Genomic DNA, 21,946 nt, shown 5'->3' on the forward strand with positions numbered 1-21,946 from the left:
TTCTTGACACCATTTTGAGTACCAACAAACTTGGCAAACACATTGCCAACCTTATCCTTCCCAAGGGAATAGCTATCATCAATAGTGATTGGGTTGGATAAGTTACCTCTCGTGCAAGACGAAGCGACGTGACCCTTCTCACGACATAAGTAGCAACATCTACCCTTTGTTTTCTTCCCAGTTGATTTCTCACCTCGGGGAGTGTTGGCTTGGGTCTTATTGGGAATAAGCCTTCCTTCAACTTGTAGCTGAGTGTGTGATTAAGTTTGTGGCCGCTTCCCTTGTTGCTTGTGACTTTGAGACTTCATCTTTAGAGGGCAAGATCTAACATGGTGCCCTTTAACTTTGCACTTGAAGCAAATGATTTTGGCCGAATTCCTAACTCGTTCTAGGCCACTCTTGTTCTTATTTGAGTTTACTCCAACATCATTTTTGTCATTCGGAGATGTTTGCTCACACAGGACGTTGTTGAGTGTGGACATTCATTCATGACACTGTTCCAAGTCTTTCTTCAAAGTAGTGACTTGGGCCTTGAGCTCTTCGATTTCCTCTGCACGGTTAGTGTCAGTGCAAGTACTAGAGGAAGTGTAAGCTTCATTGTTAGAGCAACAAGGCAAGGAAAGTAATTCATCACACGAGGTAGCAACATTATGAGTAGACGAATTACGAGGACTAGCACATGGAAATATAGTACTTTGATTAGAAGTGGTGCCATTGTCCACATGAGGCTAACTTGATGTTACCTTGGTGATGATAGCCTCATGAGCTAACTTTTGCACATTATGGGATATTAGAAGATCGGCATGAGAGCTTGTGAGCATTACATGGTTTTCTTCCAACTTCCCATAATTGCTAGTTAGTAAATCAAGTTGAGCACGTAGCTCAACATTCTCCTTCAATGTTGATACTTCAAAAGAGATAGGGTTAGATGTACAAGTATCATCAACAATATGAGAGGACTAAGTAGCGATTAGAGACTTCTCATGAGTAGATTGAATCTCCTCATAGATCTTAGAGGTTTTGATGAGCTCTCCCTTGACATTCTTGCATTCAAGGAGAAGCACCTCAAAATCCTTTTTAAGTTTATCATGGGCAACTTCAATCTCTCCTTTTGAAGATCTTAAGTCTCTACATGCTTGATGACTCTTCTCAAGTTCATGTTAAGTTGTTCACTTTTAGCTTGTTCATGATTAAGGGAATCATTACAATTTTCAAAGTAAGCAAGAACATCTTGAAATCTTTGAAGAGCGTTATTTTTAGCTTTATGAAGAATTTTACTGATCACATAGATATTTTCAGTCAAGTCATCATCATCATCCTCATCGCAAATATCATCGTTATTGCACAGGGAAGATGATACCTCATTATTACCTCTTGCCATGAGGCACATGTGAACTGGAGGAGTTGATGATGATTCTTTTGGTGAATCAGATTCTTCATTAGTCAAAAGTACTTCATATTTCTTGGTTTCCCCTAAATGATTAGTCATAGAACAACTAGGGAGAAACAAGATATTTTGATCAAGAGGACACGGGAAAGCAGGCATATCACCACAGACATTTGTCGAGGGATCTTTAGGTGAAATGCATGACCTATCAGCACAATAATTTACACTATGTGTGGTGCTAGATATGCTCGTGTCCATGGAGGCTATGACATTTTCATCAACATGTATTTCTTCACTCACCATGTCGTTACCTTGTGAGATTGAAGATGCTGAGGTGTGCAAGCAATCGGATATGGAAGTAGTGGTGGACTCTTTATGATCGAAAAGAGTGAAGAGCTCATGCACCAACTCCTTCATCATAATATCGTCTTCATCAAGATTGGACCCACCGTATATATCTTCAAGTTTATTCCAAACTTCATGAGTTGACTTGCAAGTCGAGATAGACTTAAACACTTCAGGACTTATGGTTCGATGAATGGCAAGAAAAGCCTAACAATCAAGATACATTTCATTAGTAGATGAAGATGCATCATCCTTTTTGTCGGCAATCCCAGCAAGAACAATTCTTAAAGTATTTGGGCCCATTGCCCGAAAGTGATGAAGCATACGAATTCTCCATAGGGTATAATTTGTGCCATCAAAGTCAAAGGTGTCATTGTGCACTAATCCAATAGTCGACATCGATACTCTCTAGGTCATGAAACCTAATTAAAGAGAGACCTTGCTCTGATACCAATTGAAAAGACCTCGATGACGCCTAGAGGTGGGGGGGGGGTGAATAGGCTATTTAGAAACTTCTTCGGATTTGGCTTAAACCTAATGCGGAAATAAACTAAGAGGATACTTGTCAAGCACAAATCCTAAATGCACTAGGCACTGCAACGTGTATCAACAACACGATCTACCAAGATGGACACAATACAGTTACTAACAAGCACCAGTAAGTTACACAAACTTACTTGAGCTATATCACACGACAAGTAGGTGAACGACACAAGATACTAGATCACACTATAGCACACGATATATCAAAAGCTGCAAGTGTGAACGTGTGCATATAGAGGGTATGCTTGAATGATTAATCTTGTACAAGAAATAGCCAACACTATATAATGAGCACAACCAATATGCAATGTATGTATGCTCAAGTAACACAAGTAAACCACAAGTAAGGAGTTAGGGTTAAGGATAACCAAGGTCACTGAGACGAAGATGTATCCTGATGTTCACTTCCTTGGAGGGAAGCTAATCACCGTTAGAGAGATGGATGTTACCACGAAGGCACACCAACGCCACGAAGGCTCACCCTATTCTCCCTTTGAGATAACACCACGAAGGCGTTTCTCAACCACTAGTGGTAAGCCTTTGAGGTGGCTTCCAAACCCTCACAAACTTTTCCAGGGGTAATCACACGGATTGATTCCTCTCCGAAGAACTCCTACCGCCTAGGAGTCTCCAACCTCCAAAAGTAACAAGATCACGGGGAATGCTCAAAACTTGCTCAAATCTCAAATAGCTTGGGTTGAGATAAGGAGAGGGACACGATCTATCTTTTGATTGGAACAACTCTCAAAGGGGCTCACAAATGCTCTTGGGATCTAAGATTTGGTGTGAGCAAATGTATGTGGGGTAGAAATGTGTTCTTATGAGGATATGGCTGTGTTGGGCACCCTCTCACGAAGTGGGAGGGGGGGGTATTTATAGTTGGGAGAGAAAAACAGTCGTTGGGGACACTTTAAGTCACACAGGGGTCGGACATCCGGCAGTTCACGGATGTCCGCGCGTCCACAAGGAGTCAAACGTCCGACAGGGGTCGGTCGTCCGAGGGATGTAAATATATCTGGACCCACTGGGTAGTTGAACAGGGACCGGACGTTCGGAGAAAGCCGGAAGTCCGAGTTATTCGACTCAAACTGCTCTGGTGCATGATTCCGGATTTCCGAAAGTGGACGACGTCCAGCCCTCGGACGTCCGGAGGGAGCCGGAAGTCCGAGTTATATGGCTCAAGTTTCTCTAGTGCGAAGCTCCGGATTTCCGAAGCTGGTCAGACGTCCGACCCTCGGACGTCCGGAGGGAGCCGGAAATCCGAGTTATATGGCTCAAGTTTCTCTGGTGCATAGTTCCGGATTTCCGAAGCTGGTCGGACGTCCGGGCCTCGGACGTCTGGAGGGTGCCGGAAGTCCGAGTTATATGGTTCTGATTTCTCTAGTATAGGATTCCGGATTTCCGAAGCATTCCGAAGTTGGTCAGACGTCCGACCCTCGGACGTTCGGAGGGAGCCGGAAATCCGAGTTATATGGCTCAAGTTTCTCTGGTGCATAGTTCCGGATTTCCGAAGCTGGTCGGACGTCCGGGCCTCGGACATCTGGAGGGTGCCGGAAGTCCGAGTTATATGGTTCTGATTTCTCTAGTATAGGATTCCGGATTTCCGAAGCAGTCGGTCGTCCGCCCCTCGGACGTCCGGAGGAAACCGGATGTCCGAGGCACTGGTCCTGTTTTCTGATAACAGCAGAGTAGTGGAGATGTGGTATGAGCCGAACAGTGGATATCTAGTTTGAGCAAGTTCATCACAAAACCTGTGATCCCCTCTTAATAGTGCGGGATCCCTAAAGACTCAAGAATTGTAAAAGGGGTACCGATGATCCATACTTGAGTGTATACTTTTATTCGCTGATCATCACTCTGCACCGCTAACTTCAAAGGAACTGATACCTTTGAGTTAGCCCTTTCACTTGAGCTTGATGTTGTTGTTCCTTCTTGGCTCAATGTTGAAAGCAAGACATGATGAAGTCTTCAAGTAGCTCTTCCATACACAATGTGGAAAGCCTAGCTTATATATTCATCTTCATTTGTCCATCATGTGAACATCCACAAGGATCAAGCATGTAGTGCTCAGGAATGCTTATCTTGATCTTGTCCTTGTTAGCACATGAGCTTGTCCTTATCAACACATGATCATTCACAATAGCTTAAAAGGGGATTAGTGATTAATTATCTATATGTGTGTTGTCAGCAACACCAAAACATGATTAAGGACATGACTGCACTTTCAGTAATGCATGTTTCTATTGCTGTAAAGTAGCCCAGCTGAATAAAACATATAGTAAAGTTAGTAAGCATGGACATTAGGAAGCATCCATTATTTGTTTTGTCAACATAACTCATACCTAGAAGACGCATAGAATATTATAACTAGAAACTAGCAATATCATGTATGGTGTGTACTCCCTCCGTTCCTAAATATAAGTCTTTTAAGATGTTTCACTAAAAGGACTACGTATGAATGTATATAGACATACTTTAGAGTATAGATTAATCCATTTTGCACCGTATGTAGCCCTCTAGTGAAATCTCTAAAAAGACTTATATTTAGGAACGGAGGTAGTAGATGTGAATCAATCATTTTGTGATCTAATAAAGACCAATATCTTCCATTGATGCAAACAGACTGGAACGTCGTCGAAGCACATATATGATGCTTACGAAGCATGGATAACTGAAAGACCTTTAAGCATCTTTGAAGTATAAACAGTTTACGAATGATGTATAATAATTGGAAATGGAAGCAACAACTAGTACTAGAAAGAATGTTCAAAATACGGATGCTTAAGAATAAATATTTCAAAGCATGGTTATATTGAGGTAAACATATATCAGATTAGGAACCATGGATATCTTGAAGCATCAATTTCATTCGATATCAACATAAGACATGCCTAGTGAAAGCATAAAGAAACAGAAATCAGAAATTGACAATAGTTATTGCCGACATGCAGATGCGTCATTGTGATCTGCAAACTAATTCTATCCAAATTGTTAGTTATATTTTTCTGCACACATAAAATGAGGCAGGGCATGACGGGCACAAACAGCTCATGCTAGTGTTTCCCTTGTTTAAATATAGACTACCGAGCGACGAGCACCAAACCCCAGCTGCTTCTCGCGCCGTCTCTCCCGCACCCATCTGGAGCAGTTCGACACGAGGAGGACGCCCGCGCCACTGCCCCGAGCCCCGTCGCTGAGGTATGGCCTTTTTCCCTCAGATTCGGAGAGCGCGGGGGGGGGGGGGGGGGGGGGGGGGGGGGGGGGGCGGGGCGTCGGGATGGATTCCTCCGTTTGCATGGGCGAAGGAAACCGCAGCACCGGAAGAACGCATGTGCTGCGCCCAAGAAGCCCATAGGGGGCAGAAAGGACTCGTCCCAGTGGCACAATCCCTGATTCCTCTCTGCTCCCTCTGTGGCTCTCCCGATCTAAACTAGCCCAGCCGCCTGCCGCCTACCTCCGTGGTCCATTCTCCATTCCACGCCGTCCACTCGCCGCCGACACCTCCTGCTTGGCTCTCTGCCTCGCCGAGCCGTTCCGCACACGCCACTGCCGCGCCCGCGCACTCACCGCACCAAGTCGCCTGTCTGCAGATTAGTCCTGTCCGGCGGTCGGTGGTGTGCAAGGGTGGCTGTGTGACGCGTGCACCCTGCCTTGCACTATAGCAGCAGCCTGCGGCCACCAGCTACCAGGCAGCCCTCCCACCCTCCCACGATTAAACACAGTACATGGGTACAGTTATCCCAAATTTCCACGGTCCCTAGTTTTCGCAATTTCAGATTCAAACCTTATATTGGTTGATTCATTTTCTGTTGTTCAGCTATGATTAATACTAATGCAGGGACTGTTATTTTTTTTCCTGTAGAATTGTTGAAGAATTGGCATGTACCATGTAGGCTTTTTTAATGCAAAACTGAGACTTAAGTGAGAATTTTAGTGTGTTTGTAAGACCATATTGATTTATATCAGTGCTGTTAGTAAATTAGAATGTTCGCATTTCATATTTGTTGTCAATTGTTTGTAGGTGGACCATCCTGTTTTAAATTCCTAGATCGGCCACTGCCCAGCTACTAGGCCCTAGGGCCGATCCCCTCTGCGGCCGGGCTCACGGAGAAGGGCGCCGCCCCACCATGATCGCTGCATTGGCGCGGCAGGTCGCTGCGGCCACTGCTTCCTCCTCCCCGCTCGGCCGTGTCTCCCAGCTGGCCTCTGCACTGAATCACCAGGTGAGTGTGGCATGGATGAGACGCGCAGATCTCCGTATCTATTTGATTTCATGCTCTAGTGCGTTGCTAGGTGGTGAATAAACTTCTTTGTGGTTGCAGAGATGGATCCACGACCGGAACAAGAAGGCTATGGAGCTGGTGGCCAAGGGCTGGAGCGCCCTACAGGAGGTCGATCGCGTCATCGACTTCGCCGACCGCAACGACAAGCGATTAATCCCACTTCTCAGGGTACAGCTCTGGATTTGTGTTCCTTCTCTTCTTTCATTTGGCATCATTCTGTTGTGTCCTGTTGTTGCGGTTTTAACTTTTTGTTGTGCGTATCTTTCTCGGTGTCAAAGGGCGCGAAGGAGAACTTTGAGCTGGCTCTAGAGATCGACAATATGAATACTCATGCCCGATGTTGGCTGGCCAAGATGCATTTCAAGTACCATGTTCCCGGAGCTTGCAAAGCAATGTGAGTTGATTTTACCTCCCGTGATGTTAGTGTAATTTACTTACTTTTCTGTGTCGTTCAAGCTGCTCATATAGCATCTACACTACTTTGTTATTTCACTGTTATTCCAAGAATCTGCAAACACGATGCAAATAACTAGTTTTATCGCTACTTATGTAATTATGTTGTTGTTTTGACTCAATCTGAATCCTTTACAAGTGACCTGGCTAGTATGCAAGTGCCATGAATCTGAATACTGCATACCATTGCGCCTCAGTTAGATTGTTGCATACCAGAATTGTTTCTGGATGATATATCAGACCACAGGGACGATGCTTCTTAGTATTTGTTTTATCTGACGGATCAGTTGCAGATGATACCATGTTTGTTTTATCTGACAGAGCTAAAGTTGCAGGATAATTTTCTTTACATTGCATATAATTTGCCTAGTGCTGTAGGTATACCTTGTTAAATGTTTTGGTAATATTTACATATCAGGCAGTGTGAAGAAATCTGCCATAAGAGTGTGTCTTTGTTGATGTCCAAGTCACCGCTACTTGTATAGGTCTTGTTAGTCATGTAGCTGCTGTGCTTAGCAGCTCATGTGAAATACTAGTTTCCCCAACAAAGTTAGAAATTCATGTGAGTGTCATACAGCCTTGCTTATGAATCTCGATTAATGTCTATAAGGTGTATGCAGCATTTGGGAAGTGTGAGTAATGGCCTGATGGGCATTGGTATCTAATTGAAAAGAATAAGTTGAACTTTTTGGGGGTACCATTCTAAGTACTCAAGACTTCTTCAAAATCCTAACTGGAGTTGAACTTTATTGTCTTGGTCAAAATGTTTAATAAACCACTGATATGCCTTGGGCTTGGCACTTTGAGATAATTGGTACTGACAATATACCTGAGTTGTGGTTACTAACATTATGTGTCCAATTAGTTACGGCAATAATTGCTGTATTGGTATTCACTACCTCTGTTTGGAATTAACTGACACTGAAATGAGTGTATCTAACACTGAAACGTGTCTAGACACACACATTTCAACGTCAGTTAATTCCGAACGGAGGGAGTAGGACAGAAGATTAACGAGATTAGCAGCTTGATTGGAAAAGAAGATTGGGAATGATGTTTACTGCTTTGACCATCAATTAAATTGTAAAATATTAAGTGAGCAAAATCATCCTTGTTTTGGCAGTGTTTTAGTAGGAGCATTTATTACGCTATCTCCACATGAAGCAAAACTTGCCTTCAATACACATTTCATGTGGATTATGCTCATCTCTCACTTTTCATGTGTACAGTGGTGCTGCCTTGCTAGTTGAAGCTGCAAACATGGGTGATCCAGAGGCACAGTATGAACTTGGATGTCGGCTAAGAGTCGAGGTTTTCACATTTCATGTGCTTTTTGCCCCGTCCTGTTCCACCTTTTTTTTGTGGGGCACTTTATTAATTGGATCTTAGTTATTTGTTAGGCAAATGGTAGTTTCATTCTTTATACCATTTGTGTGGAATATGTCTTCATCTCAGTTGATGGTTACCTTTGTTGCTTGTAGAATGATCATGTTCAGTCTGATCAACAGGCCTTCCATTATATAGAGAAAGCTGTTGACCAGGTATGCTCGCCACCTGAATGTTGATCAAATATAATCTACTCTGTTTCTTGATAAGCATATTCAGCTTTTACCTATCTTTGAATGCAGTTGCATCCTGCTGCTTTGTATCTTCTTGGTGCTGTGTATATAACTGGGGATTGCGTCAAGAGGGACATAGCTTCAGCTATGTGGTGTTTCCATAGAGCTTCAGAAAAGGTGGTAAATGTGATAGATCAACTTAAAAATTGTCTTATTTACTTTCAACCCATGAATCACGTTGTTATTTATGTTTTTCTGACGTCTCAGGGACATGCTGGAGCTGCAGTTGCATATGGTTCACTTCTTCTGAAAGGTTTGCAGACAAGTGACACTAACGTTTCAAGAGACATGTCCTTATATTATTCTTCTCGTGTTGTCTATTTTAGAGTATAAACAGGTTGTGAAGTTATGGTTTCACCATTAATTTGGACAGCTCTTGATTAACTGATTTTGTTTAATTTTGGCTAGAATTGTTAGATTACTCCAGGCCTATCTGTTTATGCTTACCGTGTGGTTGTTTCAGGTGCTGAAGTGCCTGAAGTCATTACCAGGTTCAACTCAGGCAAGAGTCCGTCAACTGGGAAGGTGCGAAAAAGGACCATACAGCAGGACCCAGTAAAGCTTGCAAAAGAACAGTTCCAGATAGCAGCTGAGTCTGGATCTGACCTCGGTTTACGGTGGTTGAAGAGGCTTGGAGATTACGAAAAAGAGCCCCAAGAGCTAAAGCAAATTCAGCAATGACCTCCAGCCAAAGAATACCACTGCATTGGGCAATTAATTGATGTTGCAATGCTCTTGCTGCACATTACCAGAGCTTCATGTTTCATCTGCCTTCAGAATGTGGAGAGAAACCTTTGTTCTATTGTAGGAGCGTTCATGCCAAACTAACTTGTGGTCAACTTGGTTTGTAGATTAGCGGGTTCATGCCAAACTAACTTGTGGTCAACTTGGTTTGTAGATTAGCAGGTTGAATCGTACAAACAAATTGATCCCTTTTTTGCCACTAAGGATTTTATCATACTACGACAATTATATTGCTGGCTTTACCATGACAATTATACTGTTGGTCTGATTAATTCAGACAATAAAATTGCTATTAATGCACTATTTGGGAAAAGTCTATGGCGGCTGCTATGGATCAGGCGGATGAAATCATCCGCCTAGCCAGCTGTACGATCAGACCTTTCTGGACGGCTGATCTGTGCAACACCAAGCGCCTTCGAGTGCTATCCATGTCAAAAAAACATCCAGTGCAGACCCAGCAAGACCTCCGGTGAAGCTCCATTGAGAAATCATCCGCCTAGCCAGCCGTACGATCAGACCATTTTGGACGGCCGATCTGCGCAACACCAAGCGCCGAGTGCTATCCATGTCCAAAAAACATCTAGTGCAGCCCCAACGAGACCTCTGGTGAAGCTCCATTGCAACCTCAGCGACGAGACAAAAGCTGCAATGTAACATCGACAGCTCCGTTGCAGCATCGGCGACGCTCCAATGCAGCGCTGGCGGAGCTTCATTGCAGCCTACAATCCCGACGGCACTCCATTGCAGCAGCAGGCGATGCTTCACTGCAACACCGACGGTGCGAAAGCTCCACCACAGGCCGATAGAGCTTGATTGCAACTCCGGTGCACTTCATGCAGCCATGCAGCCCCGACGACACTCCATCATCATCTAGAGCACAGAGAGGTGAGATTACGTTGCCCTGCTCGAACTGCTCACTCGCTGCAAGAAGAAAACACCTCGGACATGGCTCTCCTTCAGCAGCAGGCGTTCCTGTGTGCACCGGCGGCTCTACATCGTTGCTCTTTGCTACAACGACAGCAACAAGGCCGACGCGGGAGCTGCAAGTCGACGCCGTTGCTGCTGGTCACCGGCTAATGGGAGCAGCAGGCGATCCTGTGTGCACCGGCGGCTCTACATCGTTGCTCTTTGCTACAACGACAGCAACAAGGCCGGCGCGGGAGCTACAAGTCGACACGGTTGCTGCTGGTCACCGGCTAAGAGCATCTCTAGTAGAACCCTCAAACCCTTAAATCTAAAATCAGTTTTAAGGGTTGAGAATTGCCCATTTTTGACACTTTTAAAGGTTGAAAAACAGGGACAAAGACTAGAACCCTCAAACCCAACCCTCAAAATCGGAATACAGCCAGGACCGCGCGCGCCGGCTGCTGGCGCTCGCGCGCTGCTGCTGCTGCGGCGCCGCCGCGGCGAGCTCCTTCTGTGGCAGGGAGAGGGAAGGGGAGGGGCGGCTGGCGCGGCGGCCGGGGCGGGCGCGGCGGGTGCGGGGGCGGGGTGCGACGGCGGCCGGGGCGGGCGCGGGGGCGGGGCGCGACGGCGGGCGGGGCGCGACGACGGCCTGGGCGGGCGCGGGGGCGCGACGGCCGGGGCGCGGAGGGAGCACGGGGTGGCGGCCGGAGCGCGGGGGGAGGCGGGGCGGCGGCGGCCGAGGCAACTTCCTCGCGCGCGCGGGGAACCAACTGCCTCCCGCGCGAGGTGGGAAGTGGAGTGCGGGTTGGGGGCAGTTTTCCCTCCCAACCCTTACTTCTACAGGCTGGGAAGGGGTTTGCGGGTTGGACCTTTAATTTTTTTTCCGGGTTTAAGGGTTTAAGGGTTCTAGTCTACGTCGTTTTGTCGACGAAAACTGTAAAAAAGCGGTTATTTTTAAGGGTTTGAGGGTTTGAGGGTTCTACTAGACTTGCTCTAATGGGGTGTGGCAGGCCGCTGCTGGGTGCTGCAAAGCCTCCCCTTAGGCTGCTCCAACGAGGGCTAATGGGGATGAGGTAGACATGCAGTATCAGTGTCAGAGACAGAGGTAGGAGAAGAAGTAGAAAGGGGTCTCGCTCTAGTTGGGAAGAAAATAAGCGGTTGGCGTTGACGCTAGATATAAGGGATAACATGGGTGTGCGGCCCCACGATGCGACACAACTGATTTCTTCAGAAATCAACCGAATGATTTTAAACATTTTCCAAAGCCTGTAGGTAGAGAGGCATTAGTATCGCTGGTTAATAGGATACTCTACTCCTAGTTAGAGTAGCGAGGGCAAAAACCAAGCGGTGTTGTTGATTTTTTGCGGTAGTGCGTGGAGGAAAACCGTGAACCGCGTTACTATTAGGCGGACCAGACAGTGCCCCGTGTTGGCCACAGTGGCCACAATATAGCAAAGCTGCACATATCACCGTGCTATTGCTAAGCCAACTAGTAATAGCATGGGTCCACATCCAACGTTGCTACTATTGGCAACACGGGCCTAGTTTTCCTAATCCACTTAGCAGCAACGCTCGCCCTTTAAACGTGCTACTTCTAAGCTCATTATTAATAGTGGTTGTCCTTGCCCCGTGCTCTTGTTAAGCTTGCCTTATCCTCTTGGATGCTCCCCTCATTCTCCTTTTTTCCATACTCTCCCACTCTCCGTTTGCCGCCCTCCCGCGCTTGTCGCCATCGTCCTCGATCCCGCGCCCGCTACCATCGCCCTCCCACGCTCACCGGTGTCGCTTGCCACCGCCACCTGTCGAGGTAGCTCCTTCCTCCACTTCCCTCTGTGTCTTCTTATAGAGGATAAGATGGTATAGGTTTTTTTTAAGTATAATAGAATAGGTTTGAATATGTTGATTTATAAAAATGTATTGGAATACAATAGAATGTAGAAAATTTGAGGTATAGAAGTTTTTAGTAAAAGTATGAGTATAAATTTTTTAGTAATTATTTTTTCAATATACTTTGCGGGGGTGAGCTAAAATTCCACCTCCTCCTTCTCTTCTCCCGTACATGTGTATGTAAGGGATCACTAGAAGGGATGTCTAGAATGAGGGGAGGGGGGGGGGGGGTTGAATAGACTACTTGACAAATAAAAACCCAACCTTTTCTCAATTTTAATTGTTGGCAAATTTTAGCATTTAGAACAAGTCATACACACCCTACACATGCAAGTCTACGAGTATAGCAGCGGAAAGTAAATACATGCACATGTATAGTAAGAAGTAGAGTTTAGGAAGATCAAACACAAAGATGGACAAGGTAATTTTTGGCGTGGTTCCGATAGGTGGTGCTATCATACGTCCACGTTGATGGTGACTTCAACCCACGGAGGGTAACGACCGCGCTAGTCCACGGAGGGCTCAACCCATGAATGGTCCACGGAGAAGCAACCTTGTCTATTCCATCACGGCTTACGTCCATGAAGGACTAGCCTCACTCGGGCTAGATCTTCAGGAAGTAAGCGATCACCTTGACTGTACAAACTTCTTGGTTCAACACCACAACACGAAGTAGGAGGCTCCCAAGCGACACCTAACCAATCTAGGAGACACCACTCTCTAAAAGATAATATATGCGGCATTACGATGAACTCCTTGCTCTTGTGCTTCAAAAGATAGTCTCCTCAACACCCAATCACTCGCTCACATATTTGGTTTGGGTAGAAGAGATTGATTGGGTGGAAAGCAACTTGTAGAGGCTAGAAATCAAGATTCAAATGGTAGGATTGGAATATCTTGAACTCAACACATGAGTAGGTGGCTCTCTGTGAGAAAAATGGATATGAAAGTGTATGTGTGTTCTGAGTGCTTCCTCTATGAATGAGAGGTGGTAGATGGGTGTATATAGGCATATCCAAAAATCCAACCATTACAACATTATTGCCCAACTCGGTGAAACCAAAGTGAAACTCGGTAGCACCGACTAGTGCAGAATGTGGCAACTTCTGTCTTCTTGGTGAGACCGATATAGAAATCTCGGTGGTACCGATATTGGTGACCTAGGGATGATTCCAAATCTCAGTGAGACCCATTCAAGAACTCAGAATTTTGGATTCTTGAAAATGTCTAACCAGAAAGTTGGTCATTGATTTGAGTGGCACCGAATGGGATGTTGGTGGCACCGAGATGCTAGAGTTTTGGCATAGGTTTGGTGGCACCAATTTGATGTATAGGCTTTGAAGAGAGAATTTTGTGGGAGAATTTCATGAGTATTTTTGGTGGCTATCTCTAAGCACTTGATAAACTAGATCATCATAGTCACCTCATCCCCTTTTAATAGTATTGGCTTTCCTATGGACTCAAATGTGATTATCTCTAAATATAAAATGTAGAGTCTTCAAGCTTGTTGCCAATATATGTTCCTTGCATCCACGGGTTCTCCTCACAATCCTTAGCCAATGCATCTTTGAACTTTTCTCAAGTATACTTAAATGAAATCATTAGTTCAATGACACATATGTTGTTGTTAATTACCAAAACCACCTTAGGGAGAGTTTGTGCTTTCAATCCCCCCCTTTCTGGTAATTGATGACAATATATAGATCAAAGCTTCGACAAAAGATATAATCAATGATTAGCACAGTCGCTTTGAGAAGTATGTGAATGAAAGGTTTCCATGTTCAAGACTTACTCTTGCAAACAATATGTGCAACAGACAAGAGATCATACTGAACAAGGATATGATGCATATACTTACCTTGAGGTTCTTGAGCATCTTAATAGTAGTGGTACAGTTGGGAAAACAAACGTTAGATAACACAAGAGTATTCTATTGTAATGATGCAAAGAGCTTCAATAGTACCAAGACAAGGAAGACATATTGAAAATAGGATTTGATGATAGATATGTCTCCAAGAATATTATAGAACTTTCTCCCCTAAGAATGAATATGTAAGATTTCCTATCCCCCTGAAACATAGCATGTAGATATTGGGAGTAGGTAGGGTGAGACAAGTTCAATCCAAAGTAGGCAATATAAAATGCAAATAATTTTTCTCTCCCTTAGGGAATGCATAAGCTTAGATAACTCTTTCATATCTCTCCCCCTCACAGATTTCTCCTCCTTTTATATCTCTCCCCCTTAATGATATATCTCCCCTGTATGTGTAAGCTTTGATATATCTCCCCCTTTTGCATAACCTTTTAGAAGCTTTGATATATCTCCCCCTTTGGCATGAATTTCCAAAAAGGTCAGAGGGTAAGGGTTCCTTGAGAGTAAGGGATCTTGGATTCTTATCCCTTTGATAAGGGTTCCTTGATTCTTCTCCCCCTTGAGTATAGATAAGAGTTCCTTGAAATCCCCCCCTTTCTGTATGGATAAGGGTTCCTTGAAATCCCCCCTTTCTGTATGTATAAGGGTTCCTTGAAATTTCTCCCCCTTTCTGTATGGATAAGGGTTTCTTGAAATTTCTCCCCCTTTCTGTAGGGATCCTATATGTTTTTCCCCTTATATTGTGGGACCATTTGAAGTTTCTCCCCCTTATATTGTGGGATCATTTGAAGTTTATCCCCCTTATATTGTGGGATCATTTGAAGTTTCTCCCCTCTTTTGATAAAATAGAGTTTATAATTAAATTCATAGGTAGCATCAAAATTTCTGAGACTTCGAGGAAAAGTGGTTCTGTAGAACCGAGAATGAATATCCGACCTCTAGGAGAAATCGGTTAGACCGATTTTTCCAGCTCGGAGAGACAGAGTTACGAATGGAAATTTGACTAATTGACAAAATAGGGTTCCTTGGCAAACAAAATTTCTTCTAGGCCACTGTGTCAAAAAAAAACTCTCAGATATTTTGCCAAAGCTCTCAGAAAGTATACAAATATTTTCAAGGAATTTTCAAAAGGATTTGCAATGAATTTTTATAGCTAGATGAAAATTAAATGGTTCCAAGAATGTATGCAATGAGAATATGAACCATACAAGAAACTTCATCTAGATGTTAGGTGGTGACTAGGTCACCTATATTAGAGTATATTGACTTGAGGAGCCAGGCAAGAATGCTTGATCATAGGTCATACTCATCGTTAAGCGCAAAATGGGGTTATCATTTGAAACGACTAAGATGCGACACTTTCCTTATTTCGGGCCGGGGCCTCAAAAGGGGAAAGGGTCGCATCTAAGCGTATCGCAAGCAGGATAACATTGACATTACATAAATAGAGAGATGAGTATAAAATTCTGCTTACACTCGTCACATGCTAAATTACAATCCACACAACCATTCATCATTCATACATTAGACAGGGTCCGACTACGGACAAGATAAACGGCAAAATAATGTTATCCTGCCTCGCTAGGCCCACAATCACGACGAAGCACGTCTAATCCTCGGGATACGTCACATACAGTCTGCCACTGGTCTCGTTGAACTCCCACCTCAACTGAGTATCCTCGGGAACGTCTGCTTCTGGAGTACTAGTACCTGTGGGTAGTTGTAGTAAACTGTGAGCCACGAGGACTCAACAGTCTCATGACCTTGGTATCGAGTCTAACTAAGTTAATAGGTGAGGTAGGGTTAAGTGTTTGAGTTTGCAGCATCCTAAGCATATATGGTGGCTAACTTACGAAGAACAGAATTAAGTTATGGTGGTCTACATAAGATGGTCAAGATCTAAGAACGATCACTAAGTGATCCTGAACACCTACTTACCTCCTTCATAACCCCACCGTGTTGTCGATCAGAGAAGGAGTTCTGAAAGAAACAGTCACGGTTACGCACACAGTTGGCAGGTTTTATTTGAGTTACTTTAAGTTATCTAGAACCAGATGTCAACAAAATATCCATGTTTGCCACATAACCGCGGGCATGACTTTTCAAAAGATTTAACCCTACAGGGGTGCTCCAACTAGTCCATCATAAATTACCACAAGCCGCATAATAATCCTCAACCACGAAACTCGCGGTCTCGTATGATTGCTTAGAGGAAAACCTCAACTCTGAGAAGACCAAAGTCTCACCGGAATCCCAGTGCGCAAGATATATCGCTAAGGTAAGACAAATCCGGCAAGACCTCCCGACGTGTCGACGAACTCGATAAGAGCCGCGTATCTCAGTCTCAGGACACACCGGATAACCTACGCATACGGTGGCCTGATAGAAATCACCTAAGTTGCCCTCGGTTGGCCCCACACACTGCTCTAGTTTGGACCAACACTCATGAGGATCACTCGCCCGGGAGGTTGATTAGATTCCTCAGGGTAGCTATTCCCTATGCTTTTTATTATTAAGTTGTTAATAGATTAATACCAAAGTTGGGTCTTGCCAGAGAAGCCTTGACACTAAACGATTTATCAAGGGGGTCCCCATAACAACCCCAAACATGTTAGGAGCGTTCAGTTATGGAATAAAACATGGTAGCCAAAACTAAGGCGACAACAGCGGAACAAATCACCCGGCATAAGGCTAGGCCTTCTGCTATTCACCAAGTATATAGGTGCATTAATTAAATAGCAATTAAATAAGATGACATCAAATGCCCATGTCATCACATGGACCAACTGGCACCTACAACTAGCAACGCTAATAAATTAGTGATTGAGCAGCCTAACTTAGCCAAACAATATTTGCTAGGAGGGGAGGTGTTTGGGGTTTCATGGCAATGTTTGATGGTCTATATATCATGTAGTAGGCAACGGATATGTAACGATAGAAACGAATCACTAAGCATAACAAAGCTAGAAATGGTGTCAAGGTCACGATCATCTTGCATGTGATTTCCTCAGAGTGGAACTGTTCCTGATCTTTTGCATGAACTCACCAGACTCTTCGAACTCGTTTTTGGCCCCAGTAGCTATCCAAAAGGAAACAAACAACTAATAAACACCAGCAAATGATGATGCAACAGACAAAATGATGCATGCATGCCAACCTTTAATCATGCACATAAACAATCCTACACATATAAACAAGTGCCACTTCACCACAAAGTGACTTTTACAGAACTACGCAAAATTGAAATCCAGTACCACAATTGGATTCCTTGGATTTTCTACCCTATAACCATATATCATACTGCTATATTTTGGAGGGAGAAAAACACCACAAACAGCAAAACAAAAACTACATAGGATCAAACTATACTAAAGAACAAGAACTGTTCTTGTATATGTTAGATTTGACATATTCCTCTTCTGGAATATTCCAGATTTGAAAAAATACCTCACAAACAAAATAAATAATAAAACAAAACAAACTACACCCAATTAACAGGGGGCCCACTGGTCATAGACACCAAGGCCCCCTAGTATGACATGTGGGCCCTGTGGCCCACCTGTCAGTGACTGGCTACAGAACACAAAGGAAAAAAATGCACACAAAAGTAAAAAGGACAGGGGTGGAATCGAACCCAAAACACGGTGGTGGCATTCGGTGCGCCCAACCACTGGGATACGTAGGCGTAATTGACTATTTTGGGGACGAAATCTCCTTAATCTGTCTAACCTGCTGGTGCAACAGAGGGAAATGTAAGCACAGATTGGATCAACTCTCAGTCTCACTCTCTCTCGCAAGGGTACACAGGAACGCTAGGGTTTTGCGATGCGAACAATGTGCATCTTTTTCTGTATTTCTCTGCTACTCTTATTCAGTTACAGACGCACCTGGAGCCACCAACGGCCCGAGCAAATTGCCCGCTACAACCTCCACGATCGCGCCATCCCACGTTCCAGTTCATGCGGGCGTTAGACCTCTTCTACGGGAGAAAAACAAGCTAGCCTAAGTAACCTATCTACTCAGCTAACTAGCTGTTATTTGCAGCTTAAACGGAAGGGAAAAATGGCTAACTAACTGACAGTCTGAAGATACGAACACATGAGGTTTAAGTCCACAATCACTCCCTAAACCTTGTGTGCTTAATTGAGCTCCAGCATCCCGATCTTTGCTCGCTGCACCTGAAGTTTAACTCGTCCCAATGCCTTGGTTAACACATCAGCAAGTTGCTCCTCGGATCGAACGAACTCGATCTGAATCTTCCCATCCTCCACGCAGTCCCGAATAAAGTGATACCTGATCTCTATATGCTTGCTTCGGTCATGGAAGACAGGGTTCTTACTCAGTGAAATAGCTGATTTGTTGTCGACGTTGAGCACGGCGGCCTTCTGTTCTTCATCCTTGATCTCTCCCAGCAACCGAGCCAGCCAAATTCCCTGACAGGCGGCAGTGGTGGCCGCCATGTATTCTGATTCACATGAAGAGAGAGCCACCACTCTCTGCTTCGGTGACTGCCAGCTTACCGGATTGCTTCCCAGGAAGAACACAACTCCGGTAGTGCTCCTACGACTGTCCACGTCACCCCCAGATCACTGTCGCTGTAGCCGATCAATGGAGCTCCGTGGTCACCGCGGGTGTAGCGCACTCCCCAATGCAAGGTTCCAGCAACGTAGCGCAGGATGTGCTTCACCGCCGTCATGTACTCTGTCGTCGGCTCCTGCATAAACTGCGACACATACCCGACGTAGAATGCTAGGTCCGGCCTGGTGTGGACGAGGTAGCGAAGCATGCCTACGATGCTCCGGTATTATGTAGCATCCACTCGCCTCGCCGTGCTCACCTTGCTGAGCTTGAACCTCGGCTCCATAGGCATGTGACAAGGATCGCACCCCGTCATGTCTGCCTTGTGGAGGATCTTGGCAGCGTACGCACCTTGGCCGAGGTCGATGCCGCCGTCATGCTGCCTCACCTCGATCCCGAGGTAGTAGTGGAGCCGTCCTAGGTTGCTCATGTTGAAGAGTGTCTGCATCTCCTTCTTGAATCCCGTGATCTCTTCTTCGTCGGTTCCCGTGATGATTAGATCGTCGACGTAGACGCCGACCACCATACGAGAGCTCGCAGTCCCTTTGGCATAGACAACGTGCTCCGAGGGGCACCTTACGAACCCTAGTGAGGCCAGGCTTGCGTCTAGCTTGGCGTTCCAGGCGCGAGAGGCTTGTTGTTGGGGAACGTCGCATGGGAAACAAAAAATTTCTTACGCGCACGAAGACCTATCATGGTGATGTCCATCTACGAGAGGGGATGTGTGATCTACGTACCCTTGTAGATCATACAGCAGAAGCGTTAGTGAACGCGGTTGATGTAGTGGAATGTCCTCACGTCCCTCGATCCGCCCCGCGAACCGTCCCGCGATCAGTCCCACGATCTAGTGCCGAACGGACGACACCTCCGCGTTCAGCACACGTACAGCTCGACGATGATCTCGGCCTTCTTGATCCAGCAAGAGAGACGGAGAGGTAGAATTGTTCTCCGGCAGCATGACGATGCTCCGGAGGTTGGTGGTGATCTTATCTCAGCAGGGCTCCGCCCGAGCTCCGCAGAAACGCGATCTAGAGGAAAAACCGTGGAGGTATGTGGTCGGGCTGCCGTGGAAAAATCGTCTCAAATCAACCCTAAAACCTCCGTATATATAGGGGGAAGAGGGGGAGCCTTGCCTTGGGGTCCAAGGACCCATAAGGGTTTCGGCCGAGCCAAGGGGGGCAGCCCTCCCCTTCCAAACCGAGTCCAAGTAGGTTTGGAAGGAGGAGTCCTTCCCCCTTTTCCCACCTCCTCTTTTTTTTCTCTTTGATTTTCTTCCTATGGCGCATAGGGCCTTCTTGGGCTGTCCCACCAGCCCACTAAGGGCTGGTGTGCCACCCCAAGGCCTATGGGCTTCCCCGGGGTGGGTTGCCCCCCCCCGGTGAACTCCCGGAACCCATTCGTCATTCCCGGTACATTCCCGGTAACTCCGAAAACCTTCCGGTAATCAAATGAGGTCATCCTATATATCAATCTTCGTTTCCGGACTATTCCGGAAACCCTCGTGACGTCCGTGATCTCATCCGGGACTCCGAACAACATTCGGTAACCAACCATATAACTCAAATACGCATAAAACAACGTCGAACCTTAAGTGTGCAGACCCTGCGGGTTCGAGAACTATGTAGACATGACCCGAGAGACTCCTCGGTCAATATCCAATAGCGGGACCTGGATGCCCATATTGGATCCTACATATTCTACGAAGATCTTATCGTTTGAACCTTAGTGCCAAGGATTCATACAATCCCGTATGTCATTCCCTTTGTCCTTCGGTATGTTACTTGCCCGAGATTCGATCGTCAGTATCCGTATACCTATTTCAATCTCGTTTACCGGCAAGTCTCTTTACTCGTTCCGTAATACAAGATCCCGCAACTTACACTAAGTCACATTGCTTGCAAGGCTTGTGTGTGATGTTGTATTACCGAGTGGGCCCCGAGATACCTCTCCGTCACACGGAGTGACAAATCCCAGTATCGATCCATACTAACTCAACGAACACCTTTGGAGATACCTGTAGAGCATCTTTATAGTCACCCAGTTACGTTGCGACGTTTGATACACACAAAGTATTCCTCCTGTGTCAGTGAGTTATATGATCTCATGGTCATAGGAACAAATACTTGACACGCAGAAAACAGGAGCAACAAAATGACACGATCAACATGCTACGTCTATTAGTTTGGGTCTAGTCCATCACGTGATTCTCCTAATAACGTGATCCAGTTATCAAGCAACAACACCTTGTTTATAATCAGAAGACACTGACTATCTTTGATCAACTGGCTAGCCAACTAGAGGCTTGCTAGGGACAGTGTTTTGTCTATGTATCCGCACATGTATATAAGTCTTCATTCAATACAATTATAGCATGGATAATAAACGATTATCTTGATACAGGAATTATAATAATAACTATATTATTATTGCCTCTAGGGCATAATTCCAACAGTCTCCCACTTGCACTAGAGTCAATAATCTAGCCCTCACATCATCATGCAAATTACATTGTAATAAATCTAACACCCATACAGTTCTGGTGTTGATCATGCTTTGCCCGTGGAAGAGGCTTAGTCAGCGGGTCTTCTACATTCAGATCCGTGTGCACTTTGCATATATTCACGTCCTCCCCTTCGACGTAGTCGCGGATGAGGTTGAAGCGTCGTTTGATGTGTCTGGACTTCTTGTGAAACCGTGGTTCCTTTGGTAAGGCAATGGCACCCGTGTTGTCACAGAACAAGGTTATTGGATTCAGTGCACTTGGCACCACTCCAAGATCCGTCATGAAGTGCTTCATCCAGACACCCTCCTTAGCTGCCTCCGAGGCAGCCATGTACTCCGCTTCACATGTAGAATCTGCTACGACACTTTGCTTGGAACTGCACCAGCTTACCGCACCCCCATTAAGAATAAATACGTATCCGGTCTGCGACTTAGAGTCGTCCGGGTCTGTGTCGAAGCTTGCATTGACGTAGCCTTTTACGGCGAGCTCTTCGTCACCTCCATACACGAGAAACATCTCCTTAGTCCTTTTCAGGTACTTCAGGATATTCTTGACCGCCGTCCAGTGATCCACTCCTGGATTACTCTGGAACCTACCTGCCATACTTATGGCCAGGCTAACGTCCGGTCTAGTGCACAACATTGCATACATGATAGAACCTATGGCTGAAGCATAGGGGACGGTGCTCATATGCTCTCTATCCTCATCAGTTGCTGGGCACTGAGTCTTACTCAATCTCGTACCTTGTAAAACTGGCAAGAACCCTTTCTTGGACTGTTCCATTTTGAACCTCTTCAAAACTTTATCAAGGTATGTGCTTTGTGA

At 45.3% G+C, this 21,946-nt stretch overlaps 1 protein-coding gene across 2 annotated transcripts; it reads left to right on the plus strand.

The window, feature by feature from the left end:
- Positions 1–5,349: 5,349 nt before the first annotated feature.
- On the plus strand, positions 5,350–9,602 carry LOC123402526. Of its 2 annotated transcripts, XM_045096448.1 has the most exons (10): positions 5,388–5,473; positions 6,138–6,196; positions 6,297–6,498; positions 6,598–6,726; positions 6,837–6,952; positions 8,241–8,322; positions 8,493–8,552; positions 8,640–8,747; positions 8,838–8,883; positions 9,094–9,602. In XM_045096448.1, the coding sequence occupies exons 3-10, from the start codon at positions 6,403–6,405 to the stop codon at positions 9,309–9,311; spliced, it is 855 nt and encodes a 284-aa protein (XP_044952383.1). In that variant the 5' UTR covers positions 5,388–5,473; positions 6,138–6,196; positions 6,297–6,402; the 3' UTR covers positions 9,312–9,602. The 2 variants fall into 2 exon arrangements, with proteins under 2 accessions (XP_044952382.1, XP_044952383.1); XM_045096447.1 differs by lacking the exon at positions 6,138–6,196 and having other exon boundaries at positions 5,350–5,473.
- The last annotated feature ends 12,344 nt before the right edge of the window (positions 9,603–21,946 follow it).

Source organism: Hordeum vulgare, chromosome 6H (genome assembly GCF_904849725.1).
Source record: "Hordeum vulgare subsp. vulgare chromosome 6H, MorexV3_pseudomolecules_assembly, whole genome shotgun sequence".
Lineage (NCBI taxonomy): Eukaryota > Viridiplantae > Streptophyta > Magnoliopsida > Poales > Poaceae > Hordeum > Hordeum vulgare.

Coding starts and splice junctions, on each gene's coding strand:
- LOC123402526 (XM_045096447.1), top strand. CDS start 6,403: ATGATCGCTGCATTGGCGCGGCAGGTCGCTGCGGCCACTGCTTCCTCC. Junction 6,953..8,240: donor CCCGGAGCTTGCAAAGCAAT/GTGAGTTGATTT, acceptor TCATGTGTACAG/TGGTGCTGCCTTGCTAGTTG. Junction 8,748..8,837: donor TCCATAGAGCTTCAGAAAAG/GTGGTAAATGTG, acceptor CTGACGTCTCAG/GGACATGCTGGAGCTGCAGT.